We start from the raw sequence: 20,555 nt of genomic DNA, 5'->3' as shown, positions 1-20,555 counted from the left end.
TGTTACATATTATCCCTAGGATAAGACTTAAGTTGATTTTCATGCCATTCCTTTAAAAATTTTAAAGAATTTTGAATATCAGTTTGCTGATAAATTTTCTTTGAAGCACGTAATTAGAAGTAGCACACTTGTTGTTTTTTTTCTTTCAGCATGTAGTGTATTAAATTGACATTTTCCCCTGAATTCACCTGCTTGCAGTTGTCTAAAATCTTTTCATTGTTATTAATTAGTTTTGTTGTTGTTTTGTTGTTCTCTTCTTCAGGTGACAAAGGTGAATCCTGTGCCTTATGTGATAAAGTAGGACCACCTGGACTTCCAGGGCCACAAGGGCCACCAGGTCCAGCAGGTAAAAACTCATTAACTACGTAGGCTAAAATCTAAAGATGCAACATATATGATAAAATTAATTACTTTTTGTCCCACTAATGAAATTATTTGTGAAACTACTGAAAGGAGGATGGAATATTCCTATTTTTGGCCTGATTCCAAATATGCCACAATGGAGGCTCTTTGCAGACTGTGGCCTAAATATTTTCACAGAAGACTGGGAAAGTGAAAAATAATGTGGGAAGCATTTGCCCTATGTGCCCAGGCTTGGCAGCAGCCCATACATACATTCCCAATCCTAGCCAAAAAAAGAAAAAAGCTATTTTTCTGCTGCCATATGAGAGAAGTGCCACATGCAAACAGTGATATTGTACATAATGTTTGTTCTAGTGGCTGTTAAGAAAAATGAATAAAGTTTAGGTAGTTTCAAGACTGCAATGGTTACATGATAGGTCTGAACAGTAAGGTTAATTCATTCCTAAGTCAAACGAATCAACTTCTGAGTTTATGAATGCAGACACATATAGCACATAAGCACATGAATCCAGACAATTTCACTGACTTTAGCAGCATTATGTTGATGTGACTGGGGATGAAATGAGACACTTTGAGAAGGGTCACAAAGAATTCAGATGAAATGAGCTATTTGTAAAAGCATGTAATAAACAGAATTGTGTTTTTGTCTCTCTGATAAGGTTTTCCAGGACAATCGGGTTTCAAGGGTGACAGAGGCTTACCTGGACTTGATGGCCTTCCAGGGGTACCTGTAAGTAATGCCTTGCCAAATGCTATGTGTCCTATGAGATGTGATCAAAAAACATGTTATTGTCAATGTGGTTGTATAATAGTTCTGTTTAAAAAGAGACCAGCACAGTGATATGATAAAATTAAGGAACAATGCCTAGCAAAATAAAGTAGGAAGCAGCATGGCTGAGCTATGAGAGTTAAAAAAAGCTGTCAGAAATGGGTTATATTTCTGTGTGTGCCCATCATATGGAGTCAGCAGGACACGTGACCTTCTGGCTGAGCAAGCTAAGCGGTGGAGTTGGGTAAAAAGTAGGATTTCACAGCAAATAGATGCAGGTCTGCCCTGACCTTCTCACAAGTCTTTCCAATAACTCTTTGCTGCTGCGTACATATATACTGAGAGAGAGGCAGTGCCATCTAGTGTAGCGTAAGCAGTCTAATATTAGCATGCAGTATACTTTGGCAGTTTGTCTGAGTTTTGAGATGTGTGCAGTATGTTCCATAAAACATAATTAGTTATCAGGAAAGCTAAGTACTTTTGAAGAAATAAAGGAAATCTGTGAAAGTGGATAGTACACTGATAATATGATCACTTGAAATTTTGCTGACACAGCGCAACATAGCTTTCAGTGAGTAAGGCTGGCTATCAGAAGCAGAACAGTCATAAGCATATCACTTGTCTAAAATGTAACACAAATTACTCCTAGATGAGCACTGTACTAGCACAACTACATTTGATCTTGTCAGAGTTCACTTGAGTGTCCCTACGTACACTGTGGTATGCTGTCAAGGCCTACCTTAGCATACATGTTCCTGTAGTATAACGTGGATTTTGACACCATTTCTAATGTAAGTAGACTGAGTTTGTCGGAGTCTTCCCAGACTTTTTTCCCCAAAGCTGTTTTCTCCTTCCAGCTGATCACTTTTGGCAACATAACTTCCCAGTGACATTCATGTGCACTGCCTTTAACACACCAGTTACTCAAGCTCCCTCTATCACCAGTGGTGTGAGAGAGGCACCTTCAGAAGTTAAACCAACCACCTGTATGAATTCCTTAATCAAGGAATCTATTTCTTTCCCTTGAGTATAATAAAGCCTAGATGCCTGAATTCAGCCAATGAGTTAGCTGAAATGGAATCCATTCTCTATTTCCAGTACGATAACCAAGATTGTATCACTCAGTGACTGAATTTACTATAATGCCAATGGGATCTGTGAAAGAAACAGTGGAGAAAAATAAAAGATATCCTAATGTATTTAAACTTTTTTCGTGTCTGCATTTTGTTCTCACCACATGTTTTGCCACACCTTTATATTTTCCTTTTATTGCCTCTTAAGTTCTGTTCATGTCTTTCATCAGACAAGGACTGGCTGCTGTTCTGATTGCTTTTAAACTTGTTTTGCTCCACAAAGTTCAGCCAGGTGGTGATCCAGCATATAGTTTAGCTTGGAAAAACTACATAGAAGCCAGCCTTGTGAGCTCACATTGTTTAGAGCCGTGCCAGAGCATCAGAGTCTGATCCAGGACCCATGAAAGCTAATGGAAGGATAGCCTTTGGCCGTATTCTGGTTGAGGTTTAAGTGGAGGGCACACATCAGCCATAAGCAGTGGACATTGCCCATGAAGTTTGTGCTTTACTACCCTAGTGGGTAGCTTTGATTCACATTGTTCCTGTGAGAAAATTTCATCTAGGTCCTAGAAATTATGTAGGGAAAAATTGGCATTCTGGAAATCCTATAGTGTATTATTAGGTAGATAATTTCTTCACAGGAGACCTTACAAAACTCTTTTCTGAGCATGTGGATAGTATTCTGATAGTGCCAAATGGCTGTGATTTTTAATTGTACAAAATCAATGAGCATTAGTAATGAAGGGGAATGTGTATTTGCATCAGCTAAATGTCATAAATAAATTACCCAGGGAGAAGCTTTCAGCCTTCAGCTTTAGCTCTTGTGCAAATAATATTTGAGTTTTGTTTAAGACAACTAATTTAATTTCATGGACAAGCTATGTATTTTATGAATATTAGTTGATTTAAAAGCTTTTGAAAGAAGGAAAATCATGGGTGGGGCTTGTATAAGCAGTTCAAACCTATAAGTTTGACTGAGTTTGTCTTTGCATAATGGAATTGTGTCATTTTCCTGTATTGGTACTACTGCTGGTATTGTGAATTATTATGGAATGTAGAGATATTTTTGTTGCATTTCTGTTAGGGAAATAGGTTCCACAGTTACAGAATTCAGTATTTAAAGTTTGGAGCAGACACTTTAACTCTGAAATACCTCTTTAAAAAGCCTCATTTACTGTGATGCTGATATTGTATAAATGCGCATAACTGAAAGCCAGTGGATAGTCCGTTGAAAATTCAGGGTAGTTTTTTGGTGTCATGGCCTTTAGTTCTTGTGTAAGTTTATGTGCACCATCTAAAATAATACACCTGTGATATGATAAATGACAAAATGGTCAAGACAATGTGCATTAATTCCTTAGTCACACTGCTGTGTCCTGGAAAATATTCTCATTTGACCTCCTTAGTTGAAAACTTAATGGTTTACTTGGTTTCGGTGTAGTCTTTAATTTCTGAATATTTTTTTTTCTGTTGTATCAGTTGAAGTGTTGGTAGGGCAACTGACGACATTTGAATTTATAAAATTTCAGGGCCCCCCCGGCACTCCAGGACTTATGGGCAGTCCTGGGGCAAAAGGAGAACCAGGAGATTTTACTTATGATTCTATCCTGAAAGGTGAAAAGGGAGATCCTGGTTTCCCAGGACAACCAGGTACTCCTGGAAGAGAAGGAAGACCAGGAAAAGATGGATTGCCAGGTCTCCAGGGTCCAAAAGGAGCATCGGTATGTGTGTTTCTTTATGTTTACATATTGTCCTGCTGTATGTTTATTATGTTTACATACTATCCTATACCTTCCATCTTTCAGGCCAGAATTCATCTGCTTTTATGCCCTAGACATGCTTTTGTTCATTGGTCATTTGTTGGTCCACATCTTGTCCTTACCTTGAGTAGTTCATTCTTGCTCAGGGGAAGACTCCATTTTCCCTGGAACCAGTGAGGAAGACAGTCCTTCAGCAACAGACTATTTCAGAGTTAGATTTTAGCCCTTTCCTTTTACTTGTCGAGCAAGATTACTTCCCCCACAAAGCTGTGGGCATGGACAATGCTTTTTTTCCTTTTTCACTTTCTTACAGCTTGATAGTGAGAACTAGTGTGGATGATTTAGCTGGTATCTGGAGATGATTGAAGGAATGCAATTATCCAAGTAGAGATTGTTAAGACAAGGTTCAACTCTGTTCTAGCATACTTTTCTTGTGAAAACAAATGCTTCAAAGTCTTGCTCTAATAGAGAGTTCAGTGTGGTATGGATGTGGAGCTGAATGCGGAGCTCACATGTCCTCCCAGATCCACCACTGGGAACACAGCCTACATGTCCAGTTAGCTGCACTGAATACTAGGTATGATTTCCATGTGCTATTCCATATGGACCCCGGTTCTGTTTCCATTGAACTCAGTGATAAAAAATCCACTTTCTTCAGCATTACAGATACCTGTGCTAAATCCAAGTTAGAAAATATTCAAAGAAAGAGAATGACATGTTCTGTCTTGCCAATCAGGCAAGAATTACATTTATACTTTCCAAAAATTAGGGTACAGCTGGCTTGAAAGGAGAACGTGGTCCCCCTGGCCAACCTGGATTCCCTGGAGTACGTGGTGAAAGAGGTTTTCCTGGCCCTCCTGGGATAGGCGCTGCAGGATTACCTGGTGACAAAGGAGATAGAGGCTTTGCTGGAACCCCAGGTTTACCAGGCCTTCCAGGTATTGCTATTGTATGCTTAAAAAAATTGAAAATAAACGTACCGCTTAAGTGTTACAACTTAGAGGATCACTGGATCTTAAGATGGAAATAAAGACTTTCTAATTTAAATCTGTGTTTGCTTTCAGCAGTATAATAGCAGCTTTTTGAGGGAAATTTTCTTGAAGAATTTCTTATGCCAAATGGGATGGTTTAATTAAATTCCCTTGTTTAATTTCATCACTTCCTGTACTTAATACATTTTTACATTCACAGGAGCAAAGGGTGAAGCAGGACGAACTGTACCACTCCCTGGACCTCCTGGGGCGGATGGCCTCCCTGGGCCACCTGGTTTCCCTGGACCCCAAGGTACAGTAGCCTGTTAATCTTTGTCTGATGATCATAATGGTTCTGTTCCCCAGAAGCTAGACTTTGTATTAACATTTGTCTTGTTTTGACTTGCAAAGGTGACAAAGGGAATCCTGGGCTTCCAGGTAGACCCGGTCTGCCAGGAGAAAAAGGTGCTGTTGGACTGCCAGGTGTAGGGTTCCCTGGACCTCCAGGACCCAAAGGTAAGATAAATTTAGCCATCTAACAAAGCTGATGTAACTGAGTGTGGATGGAGGCCTGTAATATCATCCAGACATGCCTGCATGAGATATGGGAGGTGCAGCTGAAGAACCTCCCTTCCAAAATTCCACAAGCACCACAATAAGCATACTTTCAACACACACTTGCTGTGTGCAGTGATGCGGTGCAGATACAGACAGTATCAAAGCTACTGCCAGAATGGAAAAGTGATTTAGTACAACATATTACACTGCAGTAACTGAGGTTGCTGAGAGATGAGATGACCTTTCTGAGAGATGAAGCACTGTGTGTAGTTGGTCCAAAAAACGTGCTGATGTAACTATAACATTCTTTGGCCGGAGCTTCACAGCTCTGCTGTGTCCCAGGTGGCTGAGAGTGGTTTAGTTAGAATACCAGCTCGTTCAGCATAAGTTTAGTCTTCACTGCATGGCCATTGTCAGAGTATGCACGTAACTTAGAGGGAGTCTAGGTGTTCGTACTCTATTTACAGATTTTGGGGAGATGTATTTCATAGTGCTGCTACTCATTTAGAACTATATGATGGAGCTTTCAGCAGCCACCTCAATACCCAAAATTCTTGTGTATCTTATTATTTAATTTAGTATTATTCCACAGATCAGTGAACTGAGAGGGTCAGAAATAATAATGAGAAAGGGCAAATCTTTACCTGTGACCACCTCTAGTTCCTCCAAGGCTCGTGTGGGACGAACCCGAACGGAGGAGGTTGGTTGTATCTGGAAAAGGGTTTCTGTATGCTCTTTGATGCCAGTAAGAAAGGGATGGCCTATCAAATACATTTCTTTCAGGGACTCTTCCTTGAATTCAGCTCTGCCCAGTGCCTTTCCTGGGGCTTAGCCTAAAAGCTGGATTTCCCACTCCATGAGACCTTTGCCTGGGAGAGGAGCTTCATCTCAATTTGTTCAGTGTGTGCTTGTGTTGAGTGAGTGCTGTCTTCCAAGTGATTTGCAGAATGTTGTGTGTATTCTTTCTGCATTCCCAAGGTGCAGTGCATGGGCCAGTTGTGGCATAGAAACCTTCTGTGTGCAGCCCACAGTGGCGTGTGTAAGAATGTTACGCAGCGCATACTGAACTAAAGGTGTTGATTCACAGATGGATTTTGTTGTGCATCCCTCAGTCTGGTGCCCCACACGTTAAGTTGCCTTTTTTAGAGAAGACTTTGGGAACCCAGTTTTGCAGACAGGATGTTTCTCAATGACATGAACCCACAAAGCTGTTCATTTAAGAGGAGACATTTATTTCTTCTGGGTGGCTGTTCCTCATCAGAAGCCAAATGCTGCACGAAGCTCAGCATTTGAATCTCTATTGAGACATTTGGGTGCTGGCATCCCTAGAAGTTTGACATAAAGACTACACAGACCTTTTTAAACTTATCCCTGTGAGGTAGTTCAGTTGGAGGCTTGAAGAAACAGCGGAGGACACTTACAGGCAGAGTCAGTAATTATGTGAGTTTTGATTTCTTTTATAGGTTTCCAAGGTCAGCCTGGTTCGCCTGGTCTGCCGGGGACTCCGGGAACCCCTGGACTGGATGGTTTGCCAGGTGTACCAGGTTTACAAGGTCAAAAAGTACGTGTCAGCTGCTGGTACTGTTACTTGTGACTGCCCATGTTAACAGGAATGTGTGCAAAGATCCTGCTCTTTAAAAAAATAATAATAATGTTGGCCAAACTGCCCTTCATCTTATGTTTTCCACTGTGCACACAGAGGAACAGAGCAGATGGATGAATGCTTGACATTAAAGCTAAAGGGCTTACGGCTCCCCCTTGAAGTCATATATAGCTCTCTGCATCGGAGTGATTTAAATACACTCAGTGAATGAATTCTTGGTTTTGATGTCTATTGTGCTTCTTTGGCTAGGGTGAACCTGGTGTAGGTCTACCTGGCCCTAAGGGGTTGCCAGGCCCTCCAGGCCCTGCTGGCATCCCTGGAGAAAAGGGAAATCCAGGACTGCCTGGCTTACGTGGTGAGCAAGGCTTTCCGGGCATACCTGGACAGCAAGGATTCAGAGGTAATGTCGCTGGAAAAATGCAGATCTCTATTTCTATATCTTTTTAAAGGCACTCCCCTACAGATGTAGCAAGAAGTCTATTCACCACTGAAATATCCTACTGATATCTCAGGGAATCACCCTTTTTCCTTCTCCTCGTTTTCTCCTACCAACCACTGGTAATGAATGCTAGCTGCAAAGAGCAGCCCTTCCTCCAAGCCTGGGTGGGAGGTATTAGAGACTGAAATGAGGTCTTCTTGGGCTGGTGCTTCCAAATTGCCTTGTCTAGCATCTTCAGCAAGAAAGATTTCCAACAACATTGGAGGACACTCAGCCTGTGTGTCTGTCTCCCCACAGGAGACCCTGGCCTCCCAGGACTGCAAGGCTTGCCAGGCTCTCCAGGTGCACCGGGGGTGGGCCCGCAGGGATCACCAGGACCTGCTGGGCAGCCAGGACCCCAAGGACCACCAGGTGAGGGAAAAATACTCCCATGATGGTGCTTAGGAGAGGACTTTCAGCATAAATGGATATTGGCATTGGTGAAAGTGTTGCTCGTGAACTGTTGTGCAGTGTGAGGTCGGTGGGGGTGCACGGCGGGGGCATGTCAGCGGTCCTCCTCTGTTTGGTCCAAAATACAGGGCTAGGCCTCCTGAGAAGCTTTTTGTTCAGTCCCCTTGGGTCATCGATGGATAATATATACAGGATCAAAAGTCTCACTCAGAAAATTAGGACTATTTCTGCTGTCTGGCTTTGAGTCTTCATTCTTCATGCCATATAGTTTCTGAACCGCAGGTGGACGTTATCAGATATTCTTGTTAATAATGTTGTCTCTGCTCTGTTTAGGACTAATCCTGTATCTTCTGTTTTTCCCAGGATTTCCTGGAATAAAAGGAGAAAGGGGCTTCCCTGGTGTCCCAGGCCTAGATATGCCAGGACCAAAAGGGGATAAAGGTAGCCAGGGCCAGCCCGGAGTGCCAGGGTCTGTGGGGCTACCCGGCCTGCCAGGTCCGCAGGGGGCTGTTGGGCTGAAAGGATCAGCAGGTAAATGTCTTTCCTTCGGAAACCAGCATCTTTGACAACTGTTTTATTAAGTTGTGGTCATAAGCCCTTGTACTCTGTTAGAAAGTGATCCATCAAACAGCCCAAGCTTGAGAAAACACATGAGCTGACGTCAGTAAGGCAGCTCTGGGCACGTGTAGCTGAACTGCTAAAGTCCTTTGGTGGATCAAGTCCAGCAACTTGCAGGAACTAGCCTTTAGCCTGTAATAATAAAAGGGGATTATTCTGCATGGTTTCAGTGACACAATGTGGTTTTAATAATGCCTTTGTTAGTGACAGTATTGTTTACTGTAATAGGAAGTTTTAAGAATTTGTCAAAAACCCATTACAAACTGTTTCATCCTGGTTTTCGTAACACTATTTTTACTGTTGTTTTCTCTATCAGGCTGTTTAGGTTAATAATTTTCTATGTCCCATTTTTCTTTAATTAGGGCAATTCCTAATATGATAGATAGTAAATAACTCTGTTTCTTGTACTTCTTTACACTGCTTGTTTTATTTCTGTTATTCACTGTTTCACTTTGGTTTCAGGAGCCAAAGGAGAAATGGGAGTTATGGGAACTCCTGGATTGCCAGGAACTCCTGGACCAGTTGGAGATCCGGGGTTGCCTGGTGAAAAAGGTGAGAGAGAGATTTTTCACAATCAAAATTGTAAAATCCACCTTTTTCCTGGCAGAAGTCAAGTCTGTAAATAACCAAATGTAAGGAGTATGCTTGGCCTAAAGAATGCTTTATGTCAAGTAACTTCTGTGTAAGTTAAAATAGTGTAATTTAGAAAGCCATATCTTAGAAGCAGTCATGTATTTGGGCACCAAGCAAGATTTTTGATCCACTCTCCAACATTGTAGGTGCGAGGATGCTATAGATACTGCTCCAAGAAAAATACTGTGTTTGAAATTATAAAAAGCCACCAGGAAGGTCTTCATTAAATCCTGTATTACTGCCAAACTCCTGTCTCTGTTGTTTTGAGACTCTAAAATTAATGGCTGTGAAGTGGGAAAAATATGCCAACTTTTTTGACAGAGCTGTTGTGAAGTCTTGATATAGAATAACTTGGTACAAGATGAATGAGATGTTCTAGAGCATTGTATTCAGTGCTCAAAATTTGAATAAATAGCTGATTTCACTTGTTGCCTACTAAATATTTTTGTGAAGCTTTATATGCCACTATAATATTCTGTGCTATCCCTTTATAGGTAGCCAAGGTTTCAAAGGTGTAGTTGGACCACAGGGTGATCCTGGTGTCAAAGGAGATAAAGGTGAAGCTGGTCTCCCAGGAAAACCTGGAACGATGGACACCATGGACATGGTTAGTCTCAAAGGCCAAAAGGGAGATCAAGGAGAAAAAGGTAACTTCAGTCTCGAACTGTGGATAAGCGTAATTAACACTCATACACTCTTAAAAAGCAATGCTTTGAGTTCAGTTGTATATGTTTTATACAACATTTTAAAAAAAAAGATTAAAGAATTTCACGCAGCAAAAGCAAATATTTTTCCAGTATCGTTCAACTCCATAGAAACAAAGATTAATCACAGACAGAAGAGGCTTTGGTTGTATGGAAGAGGTTCAATTTGCTCTTACAAAATCCATTTTACTTATTTTATCAGAAAACTCTTTCAAAAGAAAAGAAAAGAAATTTTAATAGTAGAAACCAGAGCTTGCCAGAAGAGAAAAGCTGTCTTTCATGTAAAACATACAGTGGAAACACTGTTGTGGCCATGAAGGCCAACTGATACTGCAGGAAAAAGTGGGCAGCCTTTTTTGGCACGCATGTTTCTCTGTGACCTGAAGAAATTTCAGGAAAGATGCACTTGTATGCCACTGGTACCAAAAGATCAACTTATGTCAGTTTAGAAACATCTGGAAATATGCAGGAGAAAGGCAATCAGCTTTCTGTTTAGATACTTAATAGTGGTAGAGATACTAGGTTTTTTTAGACAGTGCATTCTTTTTGGATTTTTAGTTTTACTACTACATGGAAATTTAGTTGTTTAAGATCATTCTGCCTCCTCGGTGGGTTTTTTCAAAGAAAAAATAATGTGTATTTTTATATATGTATTTGTCCTTTTTTAATTATGATTTACTTTTTATTACTAAATTCCATAAAAATTTGTAAATAAACGATAACTGTTTTAGTTAAAATAGAAGTGTAGGGCTTAGAAGGGAGCTACCGAGATCAGGTAGCCTTCTATTTCCCTCAGCCAAATCCTTCCGCCTTTCATTGTGTATCATGTTTTCTGAAATAATTATCATTCTTGTTATTCTTTCTGACTTCTCCCCAGTTTGGCTGCATCCTTGTTAGAGTGCACTTTGCTGAAACAAGTGAAGTACTTCAACTCAGGGCCTGCTAGAAAGAAATTTCCCTTTCTTGAAACAACAGCCAACTTAATTTGTGGTCAGCTGTAATCCTTAGTCCTTTACTTCTGAACTGCTGCCTATGCAATCATTTTTCATTTTGTATGCATGCTTTTGACTTACCACCACCACATATGTGGTGTATTGTGCTTTTTCAATTTTATGATATTGATTTTCAACCTTTATTCCAACTCTTCAAAATCCTTCTGCAGTCTAATCCTGTCCTCTTTTCAAAGCCTTTCCAATTTAGTGTCATCTGTACATTTCATCAATATATTCTCTCTCGGGCCCAGAACAGAGCACTTGAGACTCCTTTCCAGTTTGCAGTGAGTCACCAATAACTATACTATATTTGGACTGTGGGAACAGGAGAGTTTTCCTCTGGGTATCTCATATCTCCATGTCCTGACTACTTGTCAGAAGACCTGGGCTCATCTGTCCCAGCTGAGTCTCAGAGAAACCTAGGCATGTGAATAGGCAGAGCCTCCCAGCTTGGACAGCCAGGGACTGCAGGGGAGGGCAGGAGCAAGTGTGGAGTGGATCTGCCTCTAAGCTGAGATGCAGTGTCTGAGAGCACTTGTGTATTTGATGAGGTTCCCAGCCTATAAAGATTTCATCTAGATTAATTTTTCCTCATTTGTTTCTGATCTTGATATATATGGTGGTATGAAAAGCTTTAAAACAAATCCACATAGGCTGGTTTCCATTACTTTCTTATCTGCTGTTGACCTGTAGGTTGACTGATTGCTAAATAGTTGTATTTCCTTTCCAGAAATACAAATTAGGCACATTGGATACATGCATATAAAGAAGCCTTTGCTGAGAAATTCAGAAATTCAAATGGTTCATTTCTTTTAGTTTCTAACTTAATCTCTCCAGTACTAATAACGCATGCTTGCAAACTTGTATGCTCTACCTTTTCCTGACCACACAGTCTACAGATTGGCCTGGCTCACACAGCCTGGAAGAGTAGGTTCCAGACAGACCGCAGCCTGAAAATTTGTGCTGCTTTTCTGCCCATCTCATCCTTTTCAACCCAAAGATACTTAGTACCAGCAGAGAAAAATAACCTAGTTATACTCCATAACTTTGCTGATCTGTTAGCTGCCTTTATCTCTCTAGGCATGAATATCACAGTAATGTTTTGTAAAGCTTCTAAAATACAAACCGTGCAGAAAACGTACAGTATTTTTACAGAAGATTGTCATTGACGTTTAATGAAAAAAAATGGTTTTGAAATCTTGGGATGTTTTTAATAAATTCCACTTAAAAACATTCAGTGAGCTATCGTCAGTAACCTATAGTCCTGTACTATATATGCAACACTAACAGAAAGGGTTGTGACCAAAAAGCTTGGATTGTAAAGCTGGAGAGAGGCACAACACAGGATAAGAGGTGGAGCCTTGTGGAATGGTGAAGATGCTTTAACATTAGATAGGACTGAGGAAACACAAAATTCTGGCTGTGAACTGGTTCTTCCCACGTACCGTTTTAGACAGCAGAACAGTCAAATCAATCATTTCTGTTAAAACCTGACACTGTCTGGCACTTCTGAAGTAACTCATTAATCTAACTCAAACACATGTTTGTTCGCAATTTCTTTTAAAGATGTAACCTGACTAGTAATTTGCACAGACACCTGTAAAACTGTAATAATTTGCAGCCTTTTCTCAGCACTGGTTTAGTGACTGGACAGTTGTGTTTTACTGAAGTGTGACTCTACTATACAATCTATGAAGCTTGCATTCAGCTATTTCCTTGTTCAGCAGAGAAAGCAACAGTGATCAAAAATTAGCTAGAAGGATTATTACATGACATTACAGTGAATTTTGATAAAACTGATCTCACTCTGTGTGTTTGCTGGTGTCTAGGGGACCATGGAGCAACAGGAGAAAAAGGGTTACGCGGGGAGTATGGAGAACCAGGAATTCCAGGAAAGGATGGTGAACCTGGTACTCCAGGACAGCCAGGTATGTCTGAAGCTAGCAACAGAGAGACTGTTCATCAGGTATTTAAAACCTCTTTAACTAATGGGACTCTTAATTTCTCCACTGTCCTTAGGACCAAAAGGTGATCCAGGCCCCCCAGGGTACCCAGGAGATCCAGGAATTCCAGGACAAAAGGGATCAGTTGGTGAAATGGGTTTGCCAGGTACTGATGGCTGGGAATTCCTTACTATTGTTTCCCTCAAGTGAATATAGAACAGAGACCTGTATGGAATATTTATTGGTTGGATCTACTAAACAGTTGCACTGTTTGCAGTGTGTGAACTTTAGGCTTTTGGGACATTTCTTTCTCAAGCCTATTGTGATATACAATAGGATGGTTTCCCAAGTTTTTACATACACAGGCTTTAGCTGGATATGTAGGATTTGTGTATTTGTCACAGGCAGCGGTTTTTCAAATGATACCTGTTTGTCTGTCTCTGCTAGCGTGTGAGCTTAAGAAGCATTAAACTTCTTGTGTATTTTCCCCCTTCTAAAAAGATTGGTAAGTTGCTGCGTGCTGCATGTTAATCACAGACTGTAGTGGTCCGAGCAGAGTGATGGTGTGGAGGGGATTGGTAAAGAATAGAATGGAGAAGAACCTATATCTTCACACGGAAGCTTTGTCTGGAGTCAGATGGCCTTGTGCCTAGCATGTTTAGGAAATCAAAGGTGAAAACTGAAATGGTAAAGAGGAACAGAATAATTTGCTACAGCAGAGTCCCTTTGTCACTGCGTTCCTGTTAGAAACTATTCAAATCAATGTAAACTTCTGTTCAAATCATATTTTTAGCAAGAGCTCTGTTTACTCTGAATCCAGGATTACAACCTTTCCTTATGAGGAGAGCTTTTCTATAAAAAGTCCCATTTAGACGGTGAATTTCAAAAGTTAATTTACTAGCTGTTTTAGTGAATTACATTGTTTTCGTAGCTCTGAATAGCTGAGACAACACTGAGAAATGACTATCAACACTGCTAGGGTACCGCTAGTTCTGATAAACCCATTTTTCCTTTTCTCTTGCTAGGAACACCCGGAGAAAAGGGTCTGCCAGGAGTACCAGGTTCACCAGGCACACCAGGGTTCCCTGGCCAAAAAGGTGAAAAAGGAGACAAAGGAGCACCAGGTTTTCCTGGAATTGGCTTTCCAGGGTCTCCTGGTGAGAAGGTATTTATACCCCTAAGGATTTAATTGTTTGTCTCTTCCAAGTACTTAATTTGAAAAGATGCTGTTGGCCTTTAAGCTATTTTATTATATTTTCTATTATGTTCACTTAAATACCTGATGAGAAATTTGAAAGCTGTGCATATGCATGGGTTTAAATGCATTCTGTTTGATGTGACCATTATCTCCAGGGTTCGTTCTTACTCTGTCTCTTCAGAATAGGCTAATTTACAGTGCTAGAAATGTCAGAGGGGAAGAACTTTTAAAATACTAAGTAAGTGCGTGCAAAGGGCTTCTTACAGAGTGAATAATAACACCGAAATAGTGTTTCTGTACTTTCACAGAGTTGCTGGAAAGCTGAAACAAACCATTAAATGCTCAGATACTACTGAAAAGAGAACTGTATTGATACTGTCTGTAAAGTTAATTGAATCTCTGATAGTATTCTAATGGATTCTCATTTGTTTCACATTCATTTTCCTAGCTATACAATGGCAATAATCACGAATTTATAAGTAAAATTTGTAAAAATAAAACTTACTAATCTGGTTGTTATCAAACTTGCTGAAGACTTAAAAAAATATTTTTTGAAGATGGTTAAGCGTAATAAGTAAGTTAAGAGGCTAATTTGGAAATGACTTTGTAAAAACTGTCATAAAATGCATAGAAAACTACTCATTTTTGTATGTAGGTATTAAGCAATTGCTAGAAAAGTCAGTAATTCTGATAGTGGAATTTAATGCAAAATTTAATCCTAAATTACTTTGTTTCTAAATGGAAAAAGAATGAAATTCTTTGTAAGTCTGATGGATGAGGGGTGACATCTACCATTGCAAACAGAAAAAGCTGTTTCAGAATTAATGTGTGGATTTTATAATGTGTGCTGCTTCTTCTAGGGAGAACCAGGAAGAACGGGTAGTCCAGGTTTATCTGGAGATAAGGGTGAAAAGGGTAGTGCAGGAATTCCTGGAATGCCCGGTGCCCCAGGTCCCAAAGGATCCCCTGGCATGGCAGGATTTCCAGGCAAGTGTTTATGCTTTAATTAAACAGAAATGGCAGAGGAAAAGTAATGTGAAACTTAAACTAAATATCCCGCATATAAACTCACATCTTCTTGCTTTCTTTAGGGAGCCCTGGCCGCCACGGAGAAAAGGGTGAAAAAGGACTTCCTGGCTTAAGTGGCATTCCAGGTTTAAAAGGAGAACCAGGTAGATAAGAGATATAAAACGCCAAATGCTACTTGAAGTATTTATTGATCACGTCCAGGCACTAGCTAAAACAAATACTGTGGCATTCTACATTCATATTGGCTCATCTATTTCCTGGTACATTTGTTCATTTCATAAGCAAAAATAGACAGTGCTGTTTCCCAGGTAAATCTAAGTCAGTGTAGTGTGGGGCTAAATACCTATTTTGCACTGTTTGTGGAAAAGATTTTAGCACCTTCCACAAGACTGGTGCTATAGCCATTAGTTCGGTTGTTTCTGAGTTCCTTTAAAAAGAATAAAGTTGATCCATGGGCCCAGACCTGAATCACCACATTAGCATTATTACACAGATGTTAAAGAGGAAATAGAGTAAGGAGGGGAGTGAGTCCATTGCTGCTATGAGTGTAGCATTTTTGAACTTGGAGCCTTGTGTTCTTAGTTTACTGGCTGCAGGACACATCAACTCATTGGACAATGGGCTGTGCTATTTACAAGTCTTTGTTGGAGTTCCTGCACTGTACACTCACTGAGATTCATGATAATTAGCTATATTAAAATCTGTAACACTTGAGCCATGTCTCACGCTGATTTAATTCAGAAGTAACCTCAGAGAAAAGTCACACTGAAGTCATTGTGCAGTATCTACTTCGTCTCTGTGGAAGCAAAAGAGTGAGTCAAGCTTTTCTTTAGAGGAAGAAAATGTGTAAACAAAAGTCTGACGATTCTTGGGTGAAATGACAATGGCAATGATTTTTCAGGTGAACCTGGTGTTCCGGGTCCTGCTGGTTCCATTGGACAGAAAGGTGAACCAGGTTATGATGGGATTCCAGGTGCAGCTGGTGCCAAGGGTGAACAAGGTACTGTGACTGTCATGTTAATTTTATGGGGTACAAAAATGCAGAGAGGCAGGCTACACAAGAGTAGCTGGTAGAGGGGTGTGCTGGGTTTGGTGTACTTTGGATGGAACCTTAGAAAATAAAGTTAGTGTAGTGTCTTGCAAACTACTGACTATCATCCATCACTGTAAAGCTGATCATTTAGATGAACAACTGTGTTTAATCAGTCTTGAAAGAATTTCTTCCACAAAAGCTGGCAGTACTTTAAAGAGGTGGTGAATTTTGGAATTAAATTCAGTCTGTAGCTTAGCTGTGAAATAATGGAGCAAGCTTTCTTAGGGTATAATTTTCAGTCATACAGGATGCATTGTGCTACATACAATACCAATACACAACAAAGACAGTCTCTGCCCTGTAGAGCTTTTGCATAAAAAAATTATTTAGATTTTATATTTGCTTAATAGAGTTTTGTTCTTTACAGACTAAACTTAAGTACTGTCCCATCTTCTAATTTTTTGCTGCCTCTATATTACAGGTATTCCAGGTAGAGGAATTCCAGGATTTCCCGGTGCAAAGGGAGATAAAGGTAAAACACCTCTTTAAACAAGCAGCGAACGTCCCTCCCAACAGATTATAACCGTAATTCTGTAAATCAGAAATACTTTATACTTCAATCTTTTACATGCTATACCTTTTCAGAGTAGGCAGAAACTCTGAGAGGCTCAAATACTAATTTCTGTTACAGTGGCAGCATCTTGGACATGAGTTAGATATGCCCTAAAATAGGTAATTATTCATAGTGTGGAATTTATTGCAAGCTGTGCTGTGATGAGGTAATATAAATAACTCCTGTATTTGTGTGCTGTGCTTTTGACTCCAATTATTTTTGTTTTCCTACTAATTCTGCAAGAATCAAAATCTAGTGAGGCTCTGTTCACCAAACAGCTAAGCATAATAGTTTCATGGCCAGGATACTGCAGTGATTTTTTTACCCAAGTCTGTTGTGCAGCCCAGATGTAATTTTATTCATTGCTAAAATAGTTACTCTGTATAGCTCAGCAGAGCATGTCTAAGCTATGCACAGGAGCGTGGTGCAGAGGTGCAAAAGACAGCAGAGACCTGATGAGATCTTACTGAAAATTGTTATTGCCTGGACTCAGGACTTACTAGCTCGGGTACAGGCACATAGCTATCACAATTTCAAGACCACTTGTGGTCTTGGCTAAAGTGCATCACTACACTGTGCTGTGAGAATGGCTTGATTGGCTTGAGTCAGTGCTTGTTTAAAGTGTTTGTAATGCACCATGCTCCATTTTATGAAATAAGTATGTCCTAGACAATAGATTGCAATAGATACAGTAGTGAAGAAATATCAAAGTGCTGCTGATAAACAAAAGTGGATGCAGTTAAAGGCTTTTCAATTTTAAACTTTCAGAAAACAGAAAAGATTCAAGTAGTTCGTGTATGAAATTAACATGACATGATAGATTTTGAAAAACTTACATAGCTTAAAATGCCTGACCTCACTCATTCATTCTATAAATACAGGAAATTTGTGTGGACAATCAAAAATGAGAAACCAGGCTTTTAGAATATGTTTTATTTACCATCTTAGAGTAATTAACGGTCATTAATTGCTGCGAAAGCCCTAACGTTAGAGAACTTATTCCAATAAGCAAATTTTCCAATCATAGCTTAGTAAGGTATGTAGAATGCTAGATTATGAGAGCATTTTTCTCACCTCACCCATCTCTCTCATTTTATCAGCACAGCTCATTTAAAAATATCTGATTTTAGAGTAAATAGATATCCAACTGACATAGTTTGTGTTCCAAATATTTTGTAGTTCCAAAAAGTCTAGGATTTAAAGACCCTCTTCTGCTTAGGCAAAGAGCCAAGGATAGTGTTCTTTACACATTTTCTCTTTATTATTGTACTTACACCAGCTAATCTATATACTTTTTTGCTCAATCATGATCTAAAATTTGACCGATATTTGTGCAAGCCTGAAGGTAAGTACTAAGTGTCTAAATCTAGATCTTAATAAAAAATGTATTCCATTTTTCTCCAGGAGCAAGTCCTTTTATGCTTAGTCAAGCAAAACATCCATTACTCAGCTGTGACAATAATAATTGTAATGGAGTAAGGCTTTAGGGGGTTTATATTCTTTCTGTAAAGACTCATACAGAGATGCTGAATGTTCATCTGTTTCTAGAGTGATTTAAAATAGTCCAGTGATCAGTTTAGCTAAGAAAAGATATGTCAGTTTAACTACTCTTTTCCTCATACTTTATGTCATGTGGAGAATAATACAGTTTTCCTAAAGTTTTGCACTTTTATACAAAGGTATAAAGGCAAGGTTCTTAAGGAATAAAGCTTACTGTGAGTAGATAATAAGGCAGAAGGTTTCAGTGATTGTGATTCTTTCTCTAATCGTGTTTTGGGGGTTGTTTCAAATCTTAGGTGCGAAAGGTGATGTGGGTTTTCCAGGATCCCCAGGAAGTCCGGGGATCCCAGGCCTGAAAGGAGAACCAGGATATGCTGGTCCACCAGGTCCTAAGGGAAGCCAAGGTCTTCCTGGGCTACCAGGAAGTGCAATTGAGGGCCCTAAAGGAGACAGAGGACCCCAAGGCCAACCTGGTCTTCCAGGTAATTCTTTATCTTTAGTATTAATGTACTGCTGTTAAGCAAAGCTCACCTAATTAATTAATGATTAATCAGTATTGCATATTCTTGTTTATCCTCTTCTCACAGGTCATAGCTTCCCTTCATAGGCAGTTTGGTGTTATGTCCTAGGAGAGGCTGATTTTATGTCCTCAGGCAGTTGGTTTTGTCCAGGAATCTTTCTGATGTTGAGAAGTTTGCCTCCCATTTCCATCTTTCCCTCTGGACTTTATTTACTGTTGTGAGGCAGCCATGGCTGTATGTTCTTATGTCCTGGAGTGTTAGTGTGTTTAAAAATGGCCCAGTGTGGCCGTACCTTGGCAGTGGCCCTGTGCTAGAGGTTAAGGAGGGGAGCAGAGCAGAGCTGCAATATGTCTTTAGTATGTTTATACCTGAGAACATACCATCTGTTTGTTCTGCACATAAAGAGAACTCTCCGCTATTTTCCATCAGTCACAGGCTGATAAATGTTAGGATGGGGAGTCATATGGACCTCCCTGCAACAGATTCCTCTGCTTATTTTCTTGAAATGTTGTTACAATAATTACTTTGGTTCTGCCTACCTGTAGATTGAGCCAGCTTGTTCTCCATCAGGTACTGCTCTGAACAAATTTTGCCACTAAATAATGTCTTCTTCTGGCTTGCAGGTTTACCAGGTCCAACAGGGCCACCAGGACCCCCAGGACTGAAAGGGGCCAAAGGAGAGCAGGGGAGCAATGGTTGGCCTGGGACTCCTGGCAGTCCAGGAGTCAAAGGTGATCCAGGTTTCCAGGGACTGCCAGTAAGTTACTTTTAGTACCCTCCAGATATGCTGAAAGTTGGTTCTTGTAATTAATGGATGTATTAATCATAGATATTTCTTGTTCAAAATAATGATACTTTATGCTCAAAGTGCCTTTGGACTCACTGCTGACGATGTCAAGTCAGTCTGAAAACATTTAAGTTCTCTCCTTCTAAAGGCTTCCCGGTAAGCTAATGAACTTATTAGAAATTTATAGATAGTGAGTGGTAGCATACAACACCCAGAATATAATAATTTAGAGTGTATTAACAGTACAAGATGGCTGCAGCACATCCATAAATCCTACAAATGCATTAGTAGTTAATTTTAAAGGTTGCGTATTTCATGATAAATTGCCTTTTGAAAATATCTGAATTGTTTGGTTTTGTTATGAAAACTTCCAAATAAAGTGCACTTTCAGTACTGTAAGTGATGAAATATAGCTGCTGATTTAGAAATACAAACAGGCAATGATATTAGTACTTTGTGGTCATATATTATTCATTTTCCCTGGTCTAAACCAGTCCCTTTTCTGTGTATTAGGGAGAATGAAGCAGAATAAGACAGTCACCCAGAATAGTTGGTCTTCTATACTCTTCCTCTTGGAGTGTCCGCTGCCTTCTTCCACACTGAAAAATACAGTCTATATTTTAACTATTCCTCTTTCCTACTAAGAAAATAATAAAAATAAAGAATTATTAATAATAATTGTGATTATGATGATGATAATTTTGGAAGAAGGAATAGGAAAGTAGGTGGATATGACTCAACAATTCCTAGTGTACAAAAGGAAGACTCGGGAATAGGGTCCTGATGTGAAAAAGCAGGATACTGATAGTGGACGTAAAAGGTCCACATTATTCTCGATAATGCAAAGATCCACTGTATCCTTTTGTGCATCCAGGATTCACTTCACAGAGACATTCAGGATTTGCTTCACTGTTCTGACACCAAATCTTGGCTATGCCTTTTTATCTTTGAGATCACACCATACCAGCTTGAAGGAAGTGAATTTCAAAATAATATTC

The 20,555-nt window shown here is 39.8% G+C and overlaps 1 protein-coding gene across 1 annotated transcript in view; it reads left to right on the top strand.

The window, feature by feature from the left end:
- The window catches only part of COL4A1 (collagen type IV alpha 1 chain), a 124,821-nt gene that overhangs the window by 88,380 nt on the left and 15,886 nt on the right, over positions 1 to 20,555 (top strand). Inside the window, exons 23-43 of the mRNA XM_037375717.1 lie at positions 263 to 346; positions 1,023 to 1,093; positions 3,735 to 3,926; positions 4,735 to 4,903; positions 5,157 to 5,249; positions 5,348 to 5,452; positions 6,958 to 7,055; positions 7,347 to 7,497; positions 7,834 to 7,947; positions 8,350 to 8,517; positions 9,067 to 9,156; positions 9,732 to 9,884; positions 12,763 to 12,861; positions 12,953 to 13,042; positions 13,902 to 14,041; positions 14,935 to 15,061; positions 15,166 to 15,246; positions 16,005 to 16,103; positions 16,618 to 16,668; positions 18,546 to 18,731; positions 19,394 to 19,527. Coding sequence (XP_037231614.1) covers positions 263 to 346; positions 1,023 to 1,093; positions 3,735 to 3,926; positions 4,735 to 4,903; positions 5,157 to 5,249; positions 5,348 to 5,452; positions 6,958 to 7,055; positions 7,347 to 7,497; positions 7,834 to 7,947; positions 8,350 to 8,517; positions 9,067 to 9,156; positions 9,732 to 9,884; positions 12,763 to 12,861; positions 12,953 to 13,042; positions 13,902 to 14,041; positions 14,935 to 15,061; positions 15,166 to 15,246; positions 16,005 to 16,103; positions 16,618 to 16,668; positions 18,546 to 18,731; positions 19,394 to 19,527 — 2,495 coding nt within the window. The remainder of the gene's footprint in view (positions 1 to 262; positions 347 to 1,022; positions 1,094 to 3,734; positions 3,927 to 4,734; positions 4,904 to 5,156; positions 5,250 to 5,347; positions 5,453 to 6,957; positions 7,056 to 7,346; positions 7,498 to 7,833; positions 7,948 to 8,349; positions 8,518 to 9,066; positions 9,157 to 9,731; positions 9,885 to 12,762; positions 12,862 to 12,952; positions 13,043 to 13,901; positions 14,042 to 14,934; positions 15,062 to 15,165; positions 15,247 to 16,004; positions 16,104 to 16,617; positions 16,669 to 18,545; positions 18,732 to 19,393; positions 19,528 to 20,555) is intronic.

This window comes from Falco rusticolus, chromosome 2 (assembly GCF_015220075.1).
Source record: "Falco rusticolus isolate bFalRus1 chromosome 2, bFalRus1.pri, whole genome shotgun sequence".
Lineage (NCBI taxonomy): Eukaryota > Metazoa > Chordata > Aves > Falconiformes > Falconidae > Falco > Falco rusticolus.
This window is presented reverse-complemented; position numbering and strand designations above follow the sequence as displayed.